Source organism: Daphnia magna, linkage group LG5 (assembly GCF_020631705.1).
Source record: "Daphnia magna isolate NIES linkage group LG5, ASM2063170v1.1, whole genome shotgun sequence".
Lineage (NCBI taxonomy): Eukaryota > Metazoa > Arthropoda > Branchiopoda > Diplostraca > Daphniidae > Daphnia > Daphnia magna.
Window position 1 is genome coordinate 10,972,731 of NC_059186.1, and position 18,175 is coordinate 10,990,905.

The window sequence follows — 18,175 nt, forward strand, 5'->3', positions numbered from 1 at the left end:
GTACCTTGAAAGATCCGATGTTACAGTTAGTAAGAGCACTAAGTGGCGTGGGATGAAGAGTTCCGGCAGCGTTTCCTGCAACGGATTGCTGGTAGATTTGCTGATGCAACTTGGCCAGCTGTTCCAGCTGTGTTTGATAGAATTCCGCATTTTCCATGGCGGAAGACGAGGGCATCGGATCAAAAATAGATGACGCAATGGGTTCCCATTCGCAGGCCGTGCCTTGCGAGTAGGTCTCTCCGGTAAAATGTGAAATGATGGTCAAATTATCGTGCGAAAGGGCACGCAACGGATGTTCTTCCCCGTCGCCGAAGCTGCACAGGCTGCGCGTGTCGTTACATTTAGCCTCTAAGGCTTCCATCATGGAGAAGGCGATATCTTCTTCGGTTACTTGGAGGCAAGAATCTTGTGTAGGTACAGGTTCATCTGGTTCCTCGACTTCGATGTACTCGGGACTGTAATCTCCACCGCGGCCATGCATGGGGGAAGCATGGCGGCCTCTCTGATTGGCCGCCTCAGAGACTTTAAATTCCGTCACTGTGGTATTGTCGTCTTCGTCACGATGTCGGACACGCCTCCACGAATCGCAGCTGATTGAAACCTGTTCGGATGTCACGTCCAGGGCGGCTGAAAGATCGTCAGAGGCTTCATCGGTCGACGAGTCCTCAACAGCGACATGTTCTTCTTCCTGGACAAGCGAGTCTGCCAGTTGTTCGCACTGGGAGTAGAGCTGTTCCAGCGTTAAGCTCGATGCCGTCGGCTCAACGCTTTCAATGTTGGCGCCACTGACGCCGCTCAAGCAGTTGAGCTTCTCTTCTGGTGGCTGTTTGGGATTGGATGAAATGGTGACTTCTTCCGTTAGAGAAGACTCGGCTTTTCTGCGAGACTGCTTCACTGGAACCGGATGGCGATTTACTCTCGGCGAACGGGTATTTTCAGCAGGCGTCGCGTTATCGACTTCTTTCGACTCATCTTCGTCATCCGGGCATGTCTTAAAGACAGTTAAGACCTTGACTGGAGTGCCTGGCTCGGGGGCTGGCCGGGGCTGAGCATCGATCCACATTTGTCCGTTGGTCCGCACCGGTGGGTGTCGCTGCTGTTTCCATCCCAAGCAAGAAAAGAAGAAACAACAAATACAAAAGACAAACAAAAAACATTGAACATTTTATTGATTTTTGTCTTCGTGTTTTGATAACCTGGAACACCGAACGATTGGCAATTTGAAAGTTTTACCTGGACACTTTGATTTTCGACCCATTGGCGGATCATTCCTTGTTTGTGCTGATCCATGAAACCGTATCCTAGCGGAGCTTGATTGACAGTCGGAGTAACGGTAGGTAAGACTGCGGGCGTTGGTAACACCTGGGCAGCATCGGTAGGCGGGCCATCCACCCACATTTCCCGTTGATGTCGTACCACTTGCATTCGCGCTTGAGAAATGCGAGTCTTGTTGAATCTCGGTCCGTCGATCCACTGCTCTTCGTTGCTGCTAACAGCCACACTACCACTCTGCTTGCTGGATTGCTGGATGGGTTCGCATTTGGCTACTTTGCGCTGAATTTGCGGCGATCGTGAAGGAGCCACCGGCGTCGGACTCTCTTTCTTGGCGTGATGCACTGGACTTCTGTTCGATTGTTGCTGACCTGCCGGACGGTCCACGGTAGATCCTCTCAACGCACGAGACATGGAACAACGATGGTCTCCTGAATTGAGACTTGGTAAATAAACGGGCGGATGTTCGCCATCGGTGGCGTCGTCGATCGGGCCGACGTAGATGACCGTGTCACATGACTGTTCGCTGCTCGATGGATCAGCTGATCCACCAGTGGAACTCTCGCCACCCGAAGATCGAGACAGGCCCAATCGACTGGAATCTTCGCTGCTGCCACCTGATCCTGAGCCACCCGATCCAGCGTTATTGTACTGCTGGGTCGAAATAATAAGAAATACGTTACAACGTTGTTTAGAAAATGTGGAAAGGTCACACTGCAGCTTACTTTCATCCTCCTACGCCTCATCCTGTGGACCCTGGACGCCATCTGCACGGTGGAGAGGGTCTCCGAGTAGGCGGATGAAGCGGCAACGTGAGCGACCAGAGCGGCTTGACACGTCAGCGATCCGAGACATTCACGAAGTACTTGAGTGATCTTATGTTCACGATGCGGTAGATGTCGCTGACCGTTGAATAAAGCCACCAGTACATTACCCAAACCGGATAGGGTCATGTTGTTAGCTGACGATTGGCCATTTCCGGTGGGCCGACCCGTTTGTTGGCAACTACCAAGATCCAGCAAATGAAGTCGTGATCGTCCTCCAGCCACCCCGGAACCGGCACTACCACCAGTGGCGTGACCGCTGCTGCCAGTTCGGCTGGGGTTTCTATCGACGCTGTACTGGTAGACGTGCAACGTGTAGAGCAAATGGGAAAAACGCGCATCCGGCGATGATGCATCCGTACGAGCAGCTAGAGCTGCATCCAGATAGAAGGCGGCTTTTTCAGCCGTCGGAGCTCGCAATTCGCTTTGATTTTGCAGTTGAGTGCCCAGCAAAGGATCGTCGCGCAAGTACACGCCCGGCGACTCTTCAGATTCTGCGTTAATCAAAATTCATTCATTTTAATTTAAATAAAAAAATCGTGTAGCATCGACATGTTTCAATAACATCCAATCAGCCGTCTAACAATCTATCGGTTTCATTAATTAGCTCGTGGATAACAACAGAAAAAAGAGGGGACGGATGGCTCGCCTTCATTCCTTTGTGATTGCATCGAGTAACGAGTCGAGCCGGTTGCTGCACGAGGATGGTCTGGAATCTCATTACAAGCTATGGATTTTTTTTTTTTTCGTGCGTGTTTGATTGAATTCAACCGGTGTACGAGGTCAACAGAAAAGCAAACAACGGCTTAATTTACACGAAAGCAAAGTTTTCAGTTCAATAATGTTAAAAGCCCCGAGCAATATGCTGTTAGCTATTGCGGAGGAGGTTCAACTTTTTGGACGCCCTTTTTAAAGTTCAGCTGTTGACTCGACGAGTTTGGTCGATTACGGCCGCCATTTTTCATGTGTCGTAACAACATTTTTCGTAGCGGATTTTTTTTTTCTGATCGGAAATTTCACGTCATATTTACCATCATGCGATAATTGGCTTTAAAAAAAAATGAATAGCCACGCAAGTAACAAGAAAAAGGGAACTAACCGGTTGCGTGTGGAGCGAGAAGATCGCGGAGAACTTCAGCTGGGCCAGCAATTTCGACGGCTGAAACGCGAACCGAAAACCTTGCACCGGTTTTATTCTTCTGTTCGCCAATGCCGCGGAAGAGCCAAGCGATGGCCGTCGGCATAAGTCCGGGACCAATGTCTTCCGAACACGAACCCACCATCGTAGTCGTTTTACCTGTCATCAAACGAAGAGCAGATAAATAATCATCGCGGCCATCTCAAAAGTCAAGGTAAAAATATAACATAATAATGACTGATGTAATCAGACCAAGACGACGCTTTCAACGTGGCGCTACTACACTCGTAATTACGACAGCGGTATTATTTAAAAGCCTTTGGGTGGTCGGCGTTCGGCGAATGAAAAAGCACTCACCGAGTTGAGCGTGTCCGAAACAGAAAACGCATCCGTCCGAGCCGTTGATGACGGCGGTGACAATGTCACTCAGCACTGAAGCGGCAACGTCGCCCTGCACGCCATTGGAACGTAAAAATAGAAAATGATGAGTTATTATTATCGTTGTAGCGTATTATTAAAGGGGCGTCGTGTTTATCTTTTGGTGCGCAGTTATGTACCTGAGAATTGTCAGCGGCGGTGAAGAGGCCGTCGAATGCGAACATTTTGGGCGCGGCCACACCCACGCGACGGTCCTCGGCGCCAACTTGATGCTCTTTCTCCGACGACGAAGACGACGCTAACGTCAGCGAACTATGATTACCGGGCTCTTGAAGCGTCAACTGTTTGCGCTTCTTATCGACGCTGAGAAAGTTGGACGTCGTCGGGTCGCCCGCTACTCGCAGCATTACCCTCACCTGCAAAAAATTCAATTACACCCAAGAAGTTTAGATATAAAGAAAAAACTTTGCGTACTGATTATTTAAATAATACGACAATCTCTACAAGACCCGCAAAACTTGCTAGAAACCTTGAGGCCACATTTTAATGGTCTTGTTTATTATTATTATTATTTTCCTCTTGTATTATTTGGTTTTTTTTTCTTTTCTTGTTTCCCTTAAGAAGTTCTATTCTCTTCCTCCTCGATGAAAACTTTTGCTCTTCCGCTACGGTAAAGAAAAGTTTCCTCCCATTCTGATTCCACACGCCAAATCAGATCGGCTTCTCCTTTCCGCCTTTATAGAATTTTGTTTGCGTTTGGTTCTGGCTAACATAAATTTGACTTGCGGCATTTTTGACAGCCCTATTTCGTTAAAATACTCACCTCATGTGTTGTATTGAAGGAGATGAAAAGGCCTTTCATTTCAACTTAATAAATGCGCGTTGTTGTGTATAGAGATACAACCAAAACATAAGCGAGTTGCGGGCCGTTGTTCAATCAATGAGATAAATGGCTTCACATCAAGGCGAACAACATAACACACAGCGGGAGCGCGTGTGCGCTTGGAAAAGCAAAAACATAAGACTGGCTATATATGTTGGAACGGTCAGTTGATCCCTCTTGCTTCCACACACACACACACACATCATAGTCTGATGGGATGATTGTTTTTTTCCTCCCTGTCCCGGGCTAACGGGAGACGCCCCTAAAACGAGAGAGAAAGCTGGGCGAGAGAGCTAGAATGAAGGATCGGATGGGGGCCAAAAGGAAACAATGGCCCGAGCTTAAATCATCCGAGTAATTAAGTAAACCCCCTTACACAAACCCCCGGACTTTTGCTTGCATTTAGAAAGAACGAGCCAACGGGGGGTGTGCTTAAATACTCTTAAAGACTTTTTGTTTTTTTATTTCTTGATATAGTGGATCAACGGGTGCGTTATGTGTGTGTTCGGCTTTGCATTTACACATACGTCGTTTACAGAGAAAGAGAAACGGATGGATAGAGCAAGATGAAGAAGAAACATCATAATAAAAGGATTGATCATCCGAGACGGTGGGATGGTTTCTTTGCTGCGTACATGTCGCGTGTCATAGACACACACACACACACAAGAATCGTCTATTAAAAATGGAACAGGAAAGGGAAAGATGTGGAGACGGAACGCGGGAAATATTTCTTCACTAAACTAGACGTACTGGTATATATATCTAATAGATGTCAGGAGTTATGACGACTACCACTATTTAATACGAGCGTCTAAAAAGCTGCACCCATTACTGATTAACTATTCGCGTAGGGGGGGATGCGGTTAGAGATATATGTACACGTTTACGAATGTTCTTTGTAGAAAAGAGGGAAACCATTGAAAATGGATGTTACTTTTTTTGGGGGCGATGGTTAAAGATGGAAAAATTCTCTCTTTTTTCGTATTTATGGAAGAGGGAAAAGAAAAAAATAGAACTTTGTAATCAGCAAAAGAGCTTGGAGGAAAACATTGCCTTAACGATGGTAATGGCGGTAGAGTATAGTACGCCAACCAAGTGGATTTTTTTTTTTGCTTTTTCTTTTGAATAGGACAATAATAATGATGCTAGATTGAGGACTGCAGCACGTTCTCATTCAAGCCGATTTGATACGTCAAATCAAGAAGGCCTCTACAGCAAAAACAGTTGATTCCTTGTTAGGGCTTTTGGATTTTTCTTGTCAAAAAAAAAAAGGAAAAAAAGAAAATAGAACAGGGAGATAAATGACCTTTGGGTGGCTTTTCTTGTTATTTTCCAATAGGAAATGAGACGGTGGAGGGTTAGGCAACAGCAGCACGCGACTGACATTGTCGAATATTAGAGAGAGCGAGACGTGCAAGATGGCGAGAGCGGAACAGGGAGCGAAGGGAGTAGCTGTACAAGTGGCAGATGGGAGGAATGAAGAAAAGACGGGCCAGGGAACAAGACCAACAAATGGCTGCACTTAATACGTGAGATGATTCGATAACCGACAAATCCCAGGAAGTCGCCGGAGCAACGACCAGACGGCACTTGATGATCTACGGGTTCTATACCATCGCACATCTCTCTGCGGACCCCAGGACCAGAACAAGAGGACCTTGTGATGGAACGGGAAAAAAAAATGAAGGAACCTCAAACCGAGTAGGATCTCCAATCAACTGCATCATTCCAAGCACATACTACACCCTACATGTCTCAAGCATAGAGAGAAAAAGAAACATCAACGATATAAAGACAAAAGAAAGTTGAACAAGTTATTACATTCTCTCTCAAATGTGAAACCGTCAAAAATTCTCTCTTAAAGTTGATTAGATTGATTCGAAATCATATCAAAGAAAATCGTGGAAAAATTCTACGATGCAGGACGAAGGGAAAAATAAATACCGCAACATTCCGAACCCCCAAAAAAAGAAAAAACGAGAGACTTATAGAAGCAGCTTAGGAGGACGGAAATCTTTATCATGTATATTATATGTATAATATATAGTAAACCATAAGGAAAGGAAAATATCGTAACTATAGTTGAATGATGGCTCCTCATTTTGTATATATAGCCTACCATAAACTGACGGGGAAAAAAAGAAGAAGAGATAGAGGGAGACACGGTTAATGGGAAACGTTTTGTTATACCCCCATCTTTTTTTTTTTTATATAATAATAATATAAAAAGCTCTTCCAGCTCTAGCCTTTAGTTGGCGCCGCAAGGATGAAAAAAAAAACGAGAGAACTAAGAGGCGGGTAGGATATTGGCGTCGTCCGGCTGTTGCGTCAATATTATATACACCGCAGCTTATCAAAAATAACAACACAACATATTAGCGGGACGAAAGAAAAAGAGGCGGCCATTTCGACTGGCAATATCCACGCCAATCGATCAATAGTATACGATAAAAAAAAAGGTACCTTGGTGAAATAGAGACATAAAAATTGCGATAAATTTTAAATATGAAATAAACCAAAAGAACTGGCATTCAAAAATTTTTTTTTAAAAGGGGGCTGATTTGAATGATCACCTGATGAAAGGAAACGTCGCATTCGTATACGGGAAAAGATTAAAAAAAAAAAAAATGAGGGTGAGAATTTAAGTCTAAAGGGGCTCATTAATCAGAGCTGTAGGAAACATTCCGGAACTCATTGGGGGTAGTGGCGCGTTTGGTGGTGTGTGTAGGCGGGGCTGGCATGTCAGCAGTCATCGCTGGAATCAGTTGCAATAAATAGGGACGTGATCCTTTTTTTTTTTTTCCAGAGTCTCTCATTCCCTTCAACACACCATTTCCCTGGGTGTAGACTCATCTATACACTCCCGAAGCAGATGGAGAGTGTAGTGGGGGAGACCTACACTAGGATTGGTGTATAATTTTTTTTTTCTCTTCTGCTGCGAGTCCCGTGAAACAACTCAAAACCACAAGAGAATTGGTTACCATCAAGATTCTTCCACCTTCTTTCCTTATGGCCTTTTTTGGACTCTTGTTGACTGTTGCTGTCGGCTATCCCGAAAATTGGACGCCAAAAAAAAAAAACGGGAAAGAAACAAAACAAACTGTTCGGGATACGAATCTCGCGTGACACGGGATGCTCTGACCGTGAGTTGCAACAGTGTCTCCCAGCCCTGGTTCGTGTAAACGGCTGTACGTTGATGTCATTCATCAAGAGGGCATATAGAAAATGAATGGGAAGGAAGAAGAAGAAAGGGCGGGAGGAAGGAAACAGTAACGAACGGTTAAAGAAAAAATAAGAAAAAAAAAATATTTCCATTTGATGGCACGTTGACGGAGAAAATGTAAAGGAAAAAGAAAAAAAAGTCTTGATCCGGTCACGTCGGAAACGGGCGGTAGGAAGCCGCACGCAAGACAAGTGAGTGCTGGTGAGCAAAAGTGACAAGCGAGCAAGATGGAAGCACGCAGTTCGGCTAATTAGGAGCAATCGGATTGGGTAGACGTAAAAAGGCGTCCATCACGTCCATCTCATTCTCTCAACAAGCTGCTCGGCGTGAAAGTCAATTGAGGGAGCGGCACGAGCAAAATAAAACATTTTTCAACCAAAACAAATTGAAACTAAAAAAAGAATATTGTCAATCATAAAATTGATTATGTTTGAATTTTCTAAACAATAGAAGCCTTTCCTTGAAAAGACCCTCCTCAGAGTATAATTATTTTCTAAAATCATATTCTTCTTGACGACGTTGATCAATAAAAAGAAAAAGATGAAATAATGACAGGATTGCTATTTTGTTTCCCAATATCTTTTAACGACATTGCCATTTATTATGTGGCGAGCCGATACGCGAACAATAAGCCGAACGCCAGCACGTCAGCACAGCTGATGACGTGTATGAGTTCCTCATTTTCTTTTTTATAACTCGTGACGCAAAAGAGAAAGACGATTGATGTGCACGAATGGAGAAAAGAACGACAGCCAAAGAAATAAAGCTTCAAAAAGAAAAAGAGAGAAAGAGAAGCCTAACTTGATCCATTTTCTTTGACTCATTTTTTTAAAGGAATGCCAGCCGGAAACGGACGAATCCCATCCAATAAGTTTTCAAACAGCAACGAAAAAGGGCCGTTTGAAGAGAAGACAAAAAATAACTTTGATTAGAGATAACCAAACTTTTGCTTTGGCCAATGGTCCTTGACACAAGCCAATATTCTTATGGAAACACTCCCCCCTCTCTTTTGGCTGGTTTGCCTTTGTGTCATAACTGTCGAAATAGCCGGGGCTGCATGTGGGCCATCCATAAAAACTTTCACGATTTAAAGAGCTAAAGATTTTTTTTTTTTTTTGCAACAAAATGATGTGTGTCGCCTTCTGCAAAAGCCATAAACTGTTAACACATCTAATATAACAACTGGGTTCCATTCAAGATGACCATCCTGAACACTAAACTATAGTTGTCGTAGCAATCCAAAGTTCCAGACAGCAAAAGATCTCTGTACACGTCGCATAAGATACTCATTTTTTTTTTTTGTGTGGTTCTGACGGAAGATAAGAAATCTTACCATCACAAAGTTGGGTCCGTGTTAAACACTATCTCTTCACGTTCAATATAGACGAACAACGTGGATAGGCAAGTTTCGGAAGCGCAGGCTCTCTATTCGATCAATGGCTTAAGCCTGTGGGCTTCACTTTGATCCTGGAACCCCCCTCCAAAAAACAAACAGCCTTCCGTATACTAACAGACATTCTCAGTCTGCTTTGCTTCAACCATCACCTCTTCGGTGCTGGGGAAACAGGCGTGCGGTATAATGCGAAAAGGGGGGGCTAATAAGACGCAATCTTGAACAAGCAGAGGCGGGCATGGCAAGTGCAGCGCATTTGCATTCATTCCGTCGATTAAAGTTGGGGCTTTCTCTCTCCCCTGTGGGAAAAACTTCCCTTCCGTTATTTTCTTTCTCTTTTTATTTTTTCTTTTCTGTGTGTAAATAGGCTAGGCTAGCACTGGAACAAATTGGCAACATCTCGCTGGGCCACTATTCGACTAACTCCGTACAACCACGAAGAAGCTTTTCTCTTTAAAAAAAAAAAGGGAGAAGACGAACGGATTGAAGAGTAACTTGATATTCAAAACGCGCAACGGCTCCCGCGTTCGTCTGCCGAGTCCGAAGCGTCGCACGAGAGTCTACTACGCCCTTTAACGCAACCATAACCATTTCTCTCTTTTCTTGCTTCATTTACATATATACGCCAGCTCCCCACTTTTCTTGTGGACCGCGGGCTCCATCAAATCCTGACTTGAGCTGCTGTACTATAGGAAAACGTCACAAATTCAAAGCAACTGAATTGATCGGTCTCCTCCCCCTACTCCTTTTTTCTTGGAATTAGTTGGGAAAAATGTACGCAATCTGCGCCATTTCTTCTGTTACTCTTCCACTTATTCTTCTACATCGTTCGGGGGCGAATCAATGCGGATGCCAATTACGGAGGAGATGAATAAAATAAAATAATAATAAAAAAAAAAGAAAAAAGGAAGGCCATGTCAATTGTCGAGAGCGTCGAGATGCAATAAAAGAAATCAATACGAAAGTACAAAAGAAAGAAAGAAAAAAAAAATCGTATCGTTCAGATCGCGTGAAATGAAGTTTAAATTTGCCCTTTTGAAATTCACGTGAATTGCCTACGGCTAAATCAAACCTGCTACTTTTATTCATTTATTTTTAAATTTAGGTATAAAGGTTTTTTTTCGGCAACCGTTTGTCATCGTTTATCCGATTAGTGTCGCGCATCGAAACGAAGATCGGTGGCGAGCAAACCATTTGTTGGACTAATAAACTAATCCCACCGCCCGTTGTAAACAGAAAAACAGAGAACAAAAAAATGTGTTGTTTTCAACAACAGACTTACTTTTCCGACGCCTGGATTCTCGCGGAGTCCGAGCCGGCGCAGAAGGTGCGGCGGAGGAGGCGGTGGGTTGCGGCGCAGTAAACCGCTGAAATCCGTTCCAAAACGGTGAACGGCTGCCGGAATGGGCGATTCGGCTCCATCAGACGAGCCGTGACGCTTCCGGCGCTGAGGCGAAGCCAAATTCAATTTCTGTGACGCTCTGCAAATCAAAATAGGAATGAGAAACACGCCAAATGTCACAACAATTAATAGAAATCTCAAGTCTAAACAATAAAAACGAAATGAATGACATGCAAAAGGTCGATTTAAAACGAGAGGAATTGAAATAATTTCGTACAAAAACAAAAATGTCGGACTCGAGTGCTTGTTATATTGTTTCGCTCCTTCGTGTTGTGTGGCGCAACCGAATCAATCACGCCTCATTATGCCGTCAAGAGCGACTAGACACTCGACGTTCAACGACGTCATCGACGTCTGTTTCTTGCCTGGCCAACCGTTTCTGTCTGCAGTATAAGGTGGGTGGTGACAGTGCTCCTCTTTTATTTTTATTATTTTTAAATAGATTAATTGGATCAAGACGGCTGTCCCCTAGACAGAACCAGCAAGAAGGAAATATCAAGGAAAAAAAAAAAAAGAGTTTCTCCCCAGATGGCGGTGCTCTGCTCGAGCGCTGCGCAACAGCGGAACAGATAAGCAAAAAAAAAAAGAGAGACGTTTTATTCTCTTGTTGCCTCTTGATATTCGGAAAATGAGAGACACGCACAAAGCAGAAAGAAGATGCGTTTTCTATGCGTTGCTGTTTACGATTTCCGTCTCGGATGTTGCGTTTGTGTGTGACACACGGCCGCTGTGGAACGTGACCGAGAATCTGCGTACGTACTGCATGACTAGGTCACGCTTCAACTGTTCTACTACTTCCAGAAATAAGAGAAATAAGAAAGAAAAAAGAAACCCTTCTTCATAATTACAAATAAATACAAGAATGGAAGGAAGAAAATTAACTTTAAAGTCCGAAAGGGAAGAGACGTCATCAGTGTCAACTGCATAGAAAAAAAATACATCCGGGCGATCCAGTGAAATTTAAGCGTCTGCACATGTACACAAAGAATCTAAAGCTTTTAATGGTGTATACACTATACACACGGCGTATGCAAAGAATCCAATAGCCTCTTGTAGCTGTCTAGGTGCAGTTGTTTGTGTTTTGGCAATGCCTCTTTCTTTGTTTCGTCTTTTTATGCGCACAAGACAATGACTACGTGCACATATACATCGTCCTTAACGGAGTTTTTCATGGCTGACTTTCACCATCCTTCTTCTTTTTCAACACATAGCGTTGACTTCGTGTGATCTACGATGTTTTACAGTGTTGCACAGGTTTAAAACAAAATAAAAAGAAAGAATCTCTGCAGCAAACTGGGATATTTTGTTGGCTGTAAATTCAGTGGCATCTTCTTCCACCTTCGAGAGGCAACATCGCTAAAAAAATAAAAACCATTCGTTTTTTTTTGTTTGTTAACGTTATTACTCACGTCGGAGTTTTCTGGTGCATTTACACGCACCGGGGCGTACACGAGTGACAGTTGGAGCGGACGTGATTCTTGATTATTGACCTAATAATGAGAACAGCGTTGCCTCCTCACACTTGTCAACGTGTGGGCCGCGTGTTCATTCGAAATTCTTTGACTCTTACGTCGTATGTATAGCATTTGAAATTGGACCAAACAATTGCAACGCGCAAAGAACCTTACACCAACGTTTTCATTCCATCAGCGTAACCGTTTCTTTTAAATATTAAATGGATGTATAGACAAATCGATTGGCCAATGAAGATGTTGAGTAACACACAAAGCCAGCCAAAAAAAAAAAAAGAAGAGGCCACGTTTTAAAGATAGTCAAATAAAGAAATGAAATGTACTGTGCTGGAGGAGAAGAAAGAAAAAAAAGAAAGAAAAGCAAGGGACCCATTGCCAAGTTTTCCGCTCGTTCCCATTGAAAAAAAAGGGGGAAAAAGATGCGCCATCTGGTCGGTAAAAGAAAACTTTAACCGAACGAAAGCGAGAGTGAACTGAGGCACTTCTTTTATTTTTTTTTTTTTTCAAAAATAAAAGTTTTTGCTCGCACCATTTCCGAACAAAAGGAAAAGGGTAAGATTGTGAAACGATCAAACCCCCGCTGGCCGTGTTTGGAAAGACAGGGGGGAAAAATGGAAAAACAGGTAAATTCTTCCATAAGAAAAACAAAAATTCAAATCAATGAAACATGTGATTTCCCTCCGATTATTTACGACAGTCGTTAAAAGAACGAAAAAAAAAATTGTCAAGAAGAATATCAGAAAAAAAAACAAACAGGAGCTTGACAATCATTTTTATTGATTTAGCTTTATATCTGTTTTAAATCGTTGTTCTGTTGGGAATCACTTTTGACTAAGTATGGTGGTCTATGTGTGTCTTCTCCCATTATGGCTGTATCATCTAATCATTCAAACGACTTTGGTATTTTTTTAATAGCCTGTAACTGAATACGGATGGACTCGCTGCTGCGGGACGGGCTTATTTGGTTAGGCGTATTGTTATTGTCTCACTATCCGAGCAGCCGCTCAAGTTTGGAGATTTCCCTTATAGTTGCGCTGTCTTTTCAATAAAAGGAGCGTGCTGGAGAACTTGACAGAGTTAAATTTTTTTTTTTCCTTTTTCAAATGGACATTTAATTACTTTTCTGGTCTTTTCCCTCCTGTTTCGGGAGTAAAAACTTCTTTTAAAAGGCCGCGGGGGCGATGCGAACCGCCAACGGCCAAGTCAGCTGGATGTCGAAGTAACCATGATTTCAAATCACTTTTGAAATGCACGGCGCACTAACTAGTTGACGAGGAAAGGAGAATCCCACAGCCAGTTACACAACGCAACAAAAGCTAAAAAAAAAAAAAAAGAGAAAGACAAAACGAACGGCCTGAAAAATCCAACACATAGAACGGCCTATAATGTATAACGACCAAGGCTGTTCGTTCGCTAAACTCCAGTCGGAGGAAAAGAAGAAAAAAAAAAACAGAAGGGCTGCAGAGAGGCAAACGACCAATGAAGTCAAGTCATGCGTAGGAGAATTGAAATAACACAGACAAAGAAAAAGAAAAAAAATATATTGAAGGAAAGACAAGAGGAAATAGTTCTGGTCTCGTATCTTCTCCGCTCGCCCGCTCTCATCTTGGAGGGGGGGGAGGTTCTAATTCAATTCAGTGCAGCTCAACCGAAATTCAACGACCGCGTCTATATAGCCCGTAGTGTATATAAAGCCCTCTACTATATATACTACACAGACACAAACCGAAACGATGGCTGATAGACTAGCAGGTTCGAGACTTCATTCTGGCCAAATTCCAATATTAAATACACGTCTACACGTTGATGTATAAGAGAGAGAAGGAAAAGAAAAGAAACTGTGAAATGTTTGTGAACAGTTTGAAAGGTGACGATGCCCCCCAAACTGTTGAAAGATTGAGAAAAAAAAGGAGAGCACAGGTCGCGGTCCGGTTGATCCTTTCGGGCCATTCGAAGACGGTGGCGGGACCTCCCGGGGTTGAGTGAATTGCGAAAGATTTACGACGGCCAATAGCAAGGCTTTACAAGGAGGGGCAAACAGGATGCGATATTAGACGAGTGCCAAGTCACCGGGAAAAAACCGAATCAAAACACAATTGGCTAATGGACGGCCGCTGTTTTTTTCATTTTTTTTGTGTTTTTCATGGCCCAAATAGAAACAAAAATAGGGACTCCAAATGATTCTTAGAAGATGTATTTTTGGTTTATTTTGTTTTCTTTCTCTCTCTCTCTCTCTCTCCTGACGTCTTAAATAGCCAAGAACAAAAGCGTAAATGTCCGGTCCAGTTCGGCGGATGTCTGTGTGGCAATACACAAGGGGAACTGAGCCGATCCGTTCATATATCGTAAATAATAAGCCCACCGCAAGGGTATGCGGATTGATGCCGCATTTGTATACGAGACAGCAGACGGGCTGAATTCAATTGAGTCGTTTCCTCCCCGTGAACATGCAAAACGGGTTCATACAAGAACGGATCAATGATTCACCAGCAGCTAAAAAACATTTATACCCCGTTTTTTTAGGGCTTCTACATCTTCGTTTTAGCCCAAACCGTGTCAACACTATAGCGCTACATAATTCTCTGTACAAACTGCCGAAGCAAAAAGACAAATAAGTCCGGAAAAGAAAAGAAAAGAAAACAAAAACGTAACGATTATGATGTGATATACGTTACTCTAAGTGCTTCCGAGACGCTGGATGCAATTGAGTTGTGCAGAGCGGCAAAGAAAGGTGACGGCACACACAAACCGTGTGTGTTAAGCTCTTCTGCTCGTGTTTGTTCCTCTTTTTATTTGTTTCCCGCACACACTGTTATTATGCACGACATGTATTCATAACCTTGTCGTTTTGTTGCCGCGTCTTACAGGACATTGTGCAAAGCTCGAAATGAATAAGAAGCAGGAGCAGAAAACAAAACAAACGCGGAGCCATGTACAGGAGACGAGAGGCACATGTGTGTGTGTCTTCTTAGCCGGGACCAATGAGTTTTGCTGGCCCTTTTTGGGGTCTCGGGAGAGGAACGCAGCTGCGAAAGACGGACTCTGCTTTTGTTTTTTTCTTTCTTTCTCCCTGTAAACTACTGGCAAGCAGATCAGTCCGCGTCGGAGGGAAGAAACCAATTACGTTGCATATACGCACAGGCTCCCTCCCGGCTCTATGTGCTGCACCTAGAACACTAGCCCTTTTTCTCCTCTCACTCAAATATTATCAATGTACAGTGCTCTCAACACATTGGAACAGATCCTAAGTGCTGGCTTCCTTGTAAGATGGAGAAAAAGAAAAAAAAAGATGTAATAAAAGGAATTTGTCGAGCGTGGGAATTAGAAGGACGAGGGCCTACACCTACGATCGATTGTTTTCGTCAGCGACCGTTTCATGTGAAACGATTTCAGCCGTTTTGAAATTATCAAATCATTTGCTGTCGATTCCACTCGGGAGAGCCGACTCCGTTCTTCTCGCGTTAACCTTGTTTGACTCTCGACGGCACTTGAATGTCATCCGGAATGTGTGTAAAGAGAAGCCAGGCGTAGGGATGCGTCTCGCAGAGTCAAATGGGGAAGCTCCTCGGAAATAATTGATGGTCAAAAAGAGGCAAGTTTCGGAATGTGTCTCTCCTCTCGTAACTTATCTCCATGAATAATCAATTCAATTAGTCCAAAGTGATATCCACTCTATACTGCATACACACACGACGGTAAAAACAAAATGTATATATCGCAGCATACAAAAAGGTCTCCAAAGATTTGAAGACAAGACAAGAAAAAGACGTTCTTTCTATAGGTACAGTAGTTTTCTATGTTTCTAAAAAATAAATATATAGTAACTAGGACGCAAAGAAAAGCGACAGCGATTTACAGGGCAACCGGATATATCAAGCCAAACCCTGCCTCAAAAGATGATGGAGAAGCAGAGAAAACATCTAAACATCTAAACAAGAAAGTATATATTAAGGGAGATATCATACGATATCATTCCGGTCCCTCGGAGATGTATACGCTACAGTCAAAAGCATAAGAATACATAGAGAGAGTCGCTACGGTAGTTGGTATATCTTTCGCTAGTAGAGAGAGAGAGAGAGAGATGATCCATCAGGTTGAAGAAACTCTTTTTTTTCTTCTTCTTCTTCTTCCTTTTTTTTTTATGTCGCGCAACTACGTTGGGTATGTGACGCTAGGGCTGGATCGATGTGAGCCGTTGCCGGGCTACAAAGAAAGAGACGGCCTTCATCATCATTGCCCTCAAGTCACTTGATTATTATACACAAGGAGGAGTTAGAAAAGCAAAAGAAATAAAAACATCTAACGAGCAGGGTGGGGAGCTCGGTATAAAATCAAACCAGTTTTGGGTAATGAAACATTTCCCCAAACATTCCGAATGTGGAAGGCAAAAATGAATATTTAAAAGTAAACGAGAATGGGGCAAAGAATTAAAATCCAATGTTCGTCGATTCCTACCTGTTGGCTTCGGGACTTCTGACAGCATCCATGGAGTTGCTGTTGTTTGTTTTCGTTTAATATTCAATTGTATCGAATCACATTCGATACCGTGACGGTCACAGTGAACGATTAAACGGGCCGACGGGCGACGGAACAATTCGAGTCTGAGGAAATGGACAAAATTCGAAAAACTGCTCATCTACGCGCGCTCTGGAAATTATGAAAATATTTGGATAACGTCTGAACGGTTGGCCGTCCGCGGGCAGACTGAGTCGCTTCTGGCGACGGAGCGAAGCAGAGCGGGAGGGAAAAAAGGAGGAGGAACTGCATCGTGTATCGGGAGCGACGCCTAGCGACGCCAGGCAGATTGCGCAACTCGTAAAAGAAAGCGGAAAAAACAAAACACACAACAACATACGTATGACTCTGTAGAAAGATACAGTTGCGATATGCTCTACAAGAACCAGAAAATTTGCATACGAACAAAATGCCAAGATAAATAATTGGGCAAGAAAAGTCTAATTGAATGGAAAACCTTTCTCTTTTTAATCGATAAAATCTGCCACATTCAAATGAGAATTAAAAAACAAAAAAATGGAGGGCTGGAGGCATCAGGTGTCTGGTTATTCGCAGAAGGGGTCCCTAGGAGCCAATCTTTTAATCAATTTCTTAGGAAGAAATAAAAAAAAAACAAACAAGAAAAACTGGCGACGTGTCAATAGAATTCTGATCAAAAATGATCTCTATTGACTATTTTTGATCGCTGACAAATAACTCGTTTGTCCACTTTCATCAAGTAGCTCAATCACGTGCGTATCGAGAAAGCTGCTGTCCCTCTGATTCTCGTCTTTTGTCCTCCTCTGTTTATAATAAAACAGCAAGAACTTGCGCGCAGAATAGAAAAAAATATATATATATTAATAATAATAAAAAGAACGAGAAGTTTTTCGGGGTCAAACTGTAAGGCAGTGCGTTAAAAGGACGCGCAATCATCCCACGGCCAGCACACATCACTAGCAGCAACTGAGGATTGTCTACTCCTACGATATTGGATTTCTTCATCTTCTTTTTTTTTCTTTCTTTCTTTCCCATTATTATTATTATTTTTTTTTTTCTTTCTAGGAGGGACGTTCCACCTTTTATTCGGCTCTTGTCGTCTGTCCCGCGCGTGATGGCCTTTTAGTATTCCCGTCGCTGCTGTGGCGCTGCGTGATAGAGACGGAGAATAGCGAGACATGCCGACAGGCTAGAGAAGTCTTTTAGCGTGCAAAAAAAAAAACGAATCAAGAATCTTTTGATTATCAAAAAAAAAAGAAGAGAGAGATAGAAAAAAAAGGGGGAATTTGACGCATTCAAATGCACTTTGGTCGCCTCTCTTCCTATGGGATTATTTCACACCAACAATGGCGATGGAGCGCAGGTGTAATCTCCACTCCATCAATTAAGTATCCCCTAACATTTTCACATCTCGTCAAAGGGAATTCTTTCTTTTTTTTAAACACTGAAATGAACTCAAGAGCAACAAACAAACAAAAAAATGGAGCAAAGTAAATCATTTTCCATGAGATAGAAAGGGGGGAAAATCTGGTACTCGATCAAGCGGGCAACGCACAACATTGTGAAAGATGTTTAAGAAGAAAAGAAAAAAGATTGAAATGGATATGCGCCAACACGCTGCTGTATATGCCTCCCATGTTGTTTTCTATTTCTTTTTAAAAAACATTTTTTTTGGGGCAATCGTGCATATACA

General features: G+C 43.0%; 1 protein-coding gene across 4 annotated transcripts in view; it reads right to left on the reverse strand.

Annotated features, from left to right (window-relative positions):
- LOC116923485 (kinesin-like protein KIF26B) overlaps positions 1-18,175 on the reverse strand; it is a 65,099-nt gene that overhangs the window by 2,195 nt on the left and 44,729 nt on the right. For 3 of the 4 annotated variants that reach the window (XM_045174116.1, XM_045174117.1, XM_032929970.2), the window contains 7 exons: positions 10,397-10,595; positions 3,792-4,028; positions 3,592-3,685; positions 3,196-3,393; positions 1,998-2,590; positions 1,234-1,926; positions 5-1,096 (listed from right to left, as the gene is read on the reverse strand). In XM_045174116.1, the coding sequence (XP_045030051.1) occupies positions 5-1,096; positions 1,234-1,926; positions 1,998-2,590; positions 3,196-3,393; positions 3,592-3,685; positions 3,792-4,028; positions 10,397-10,595 (3,106 nt within the window). Of the gene's footprint in view, positions 1-4; positions 1,097-1,233; positions 1,927-1,997; positions 2,591-3,195; positions 3,394-3,591; positions 3,686-3,791; positions 4,029-10,396; positions 10,596-16,443; positions 16,695-18,175 lie in introns of those variants that run through there. The other variant, XM_045174118.1, reaches the window with a different exon arrangement.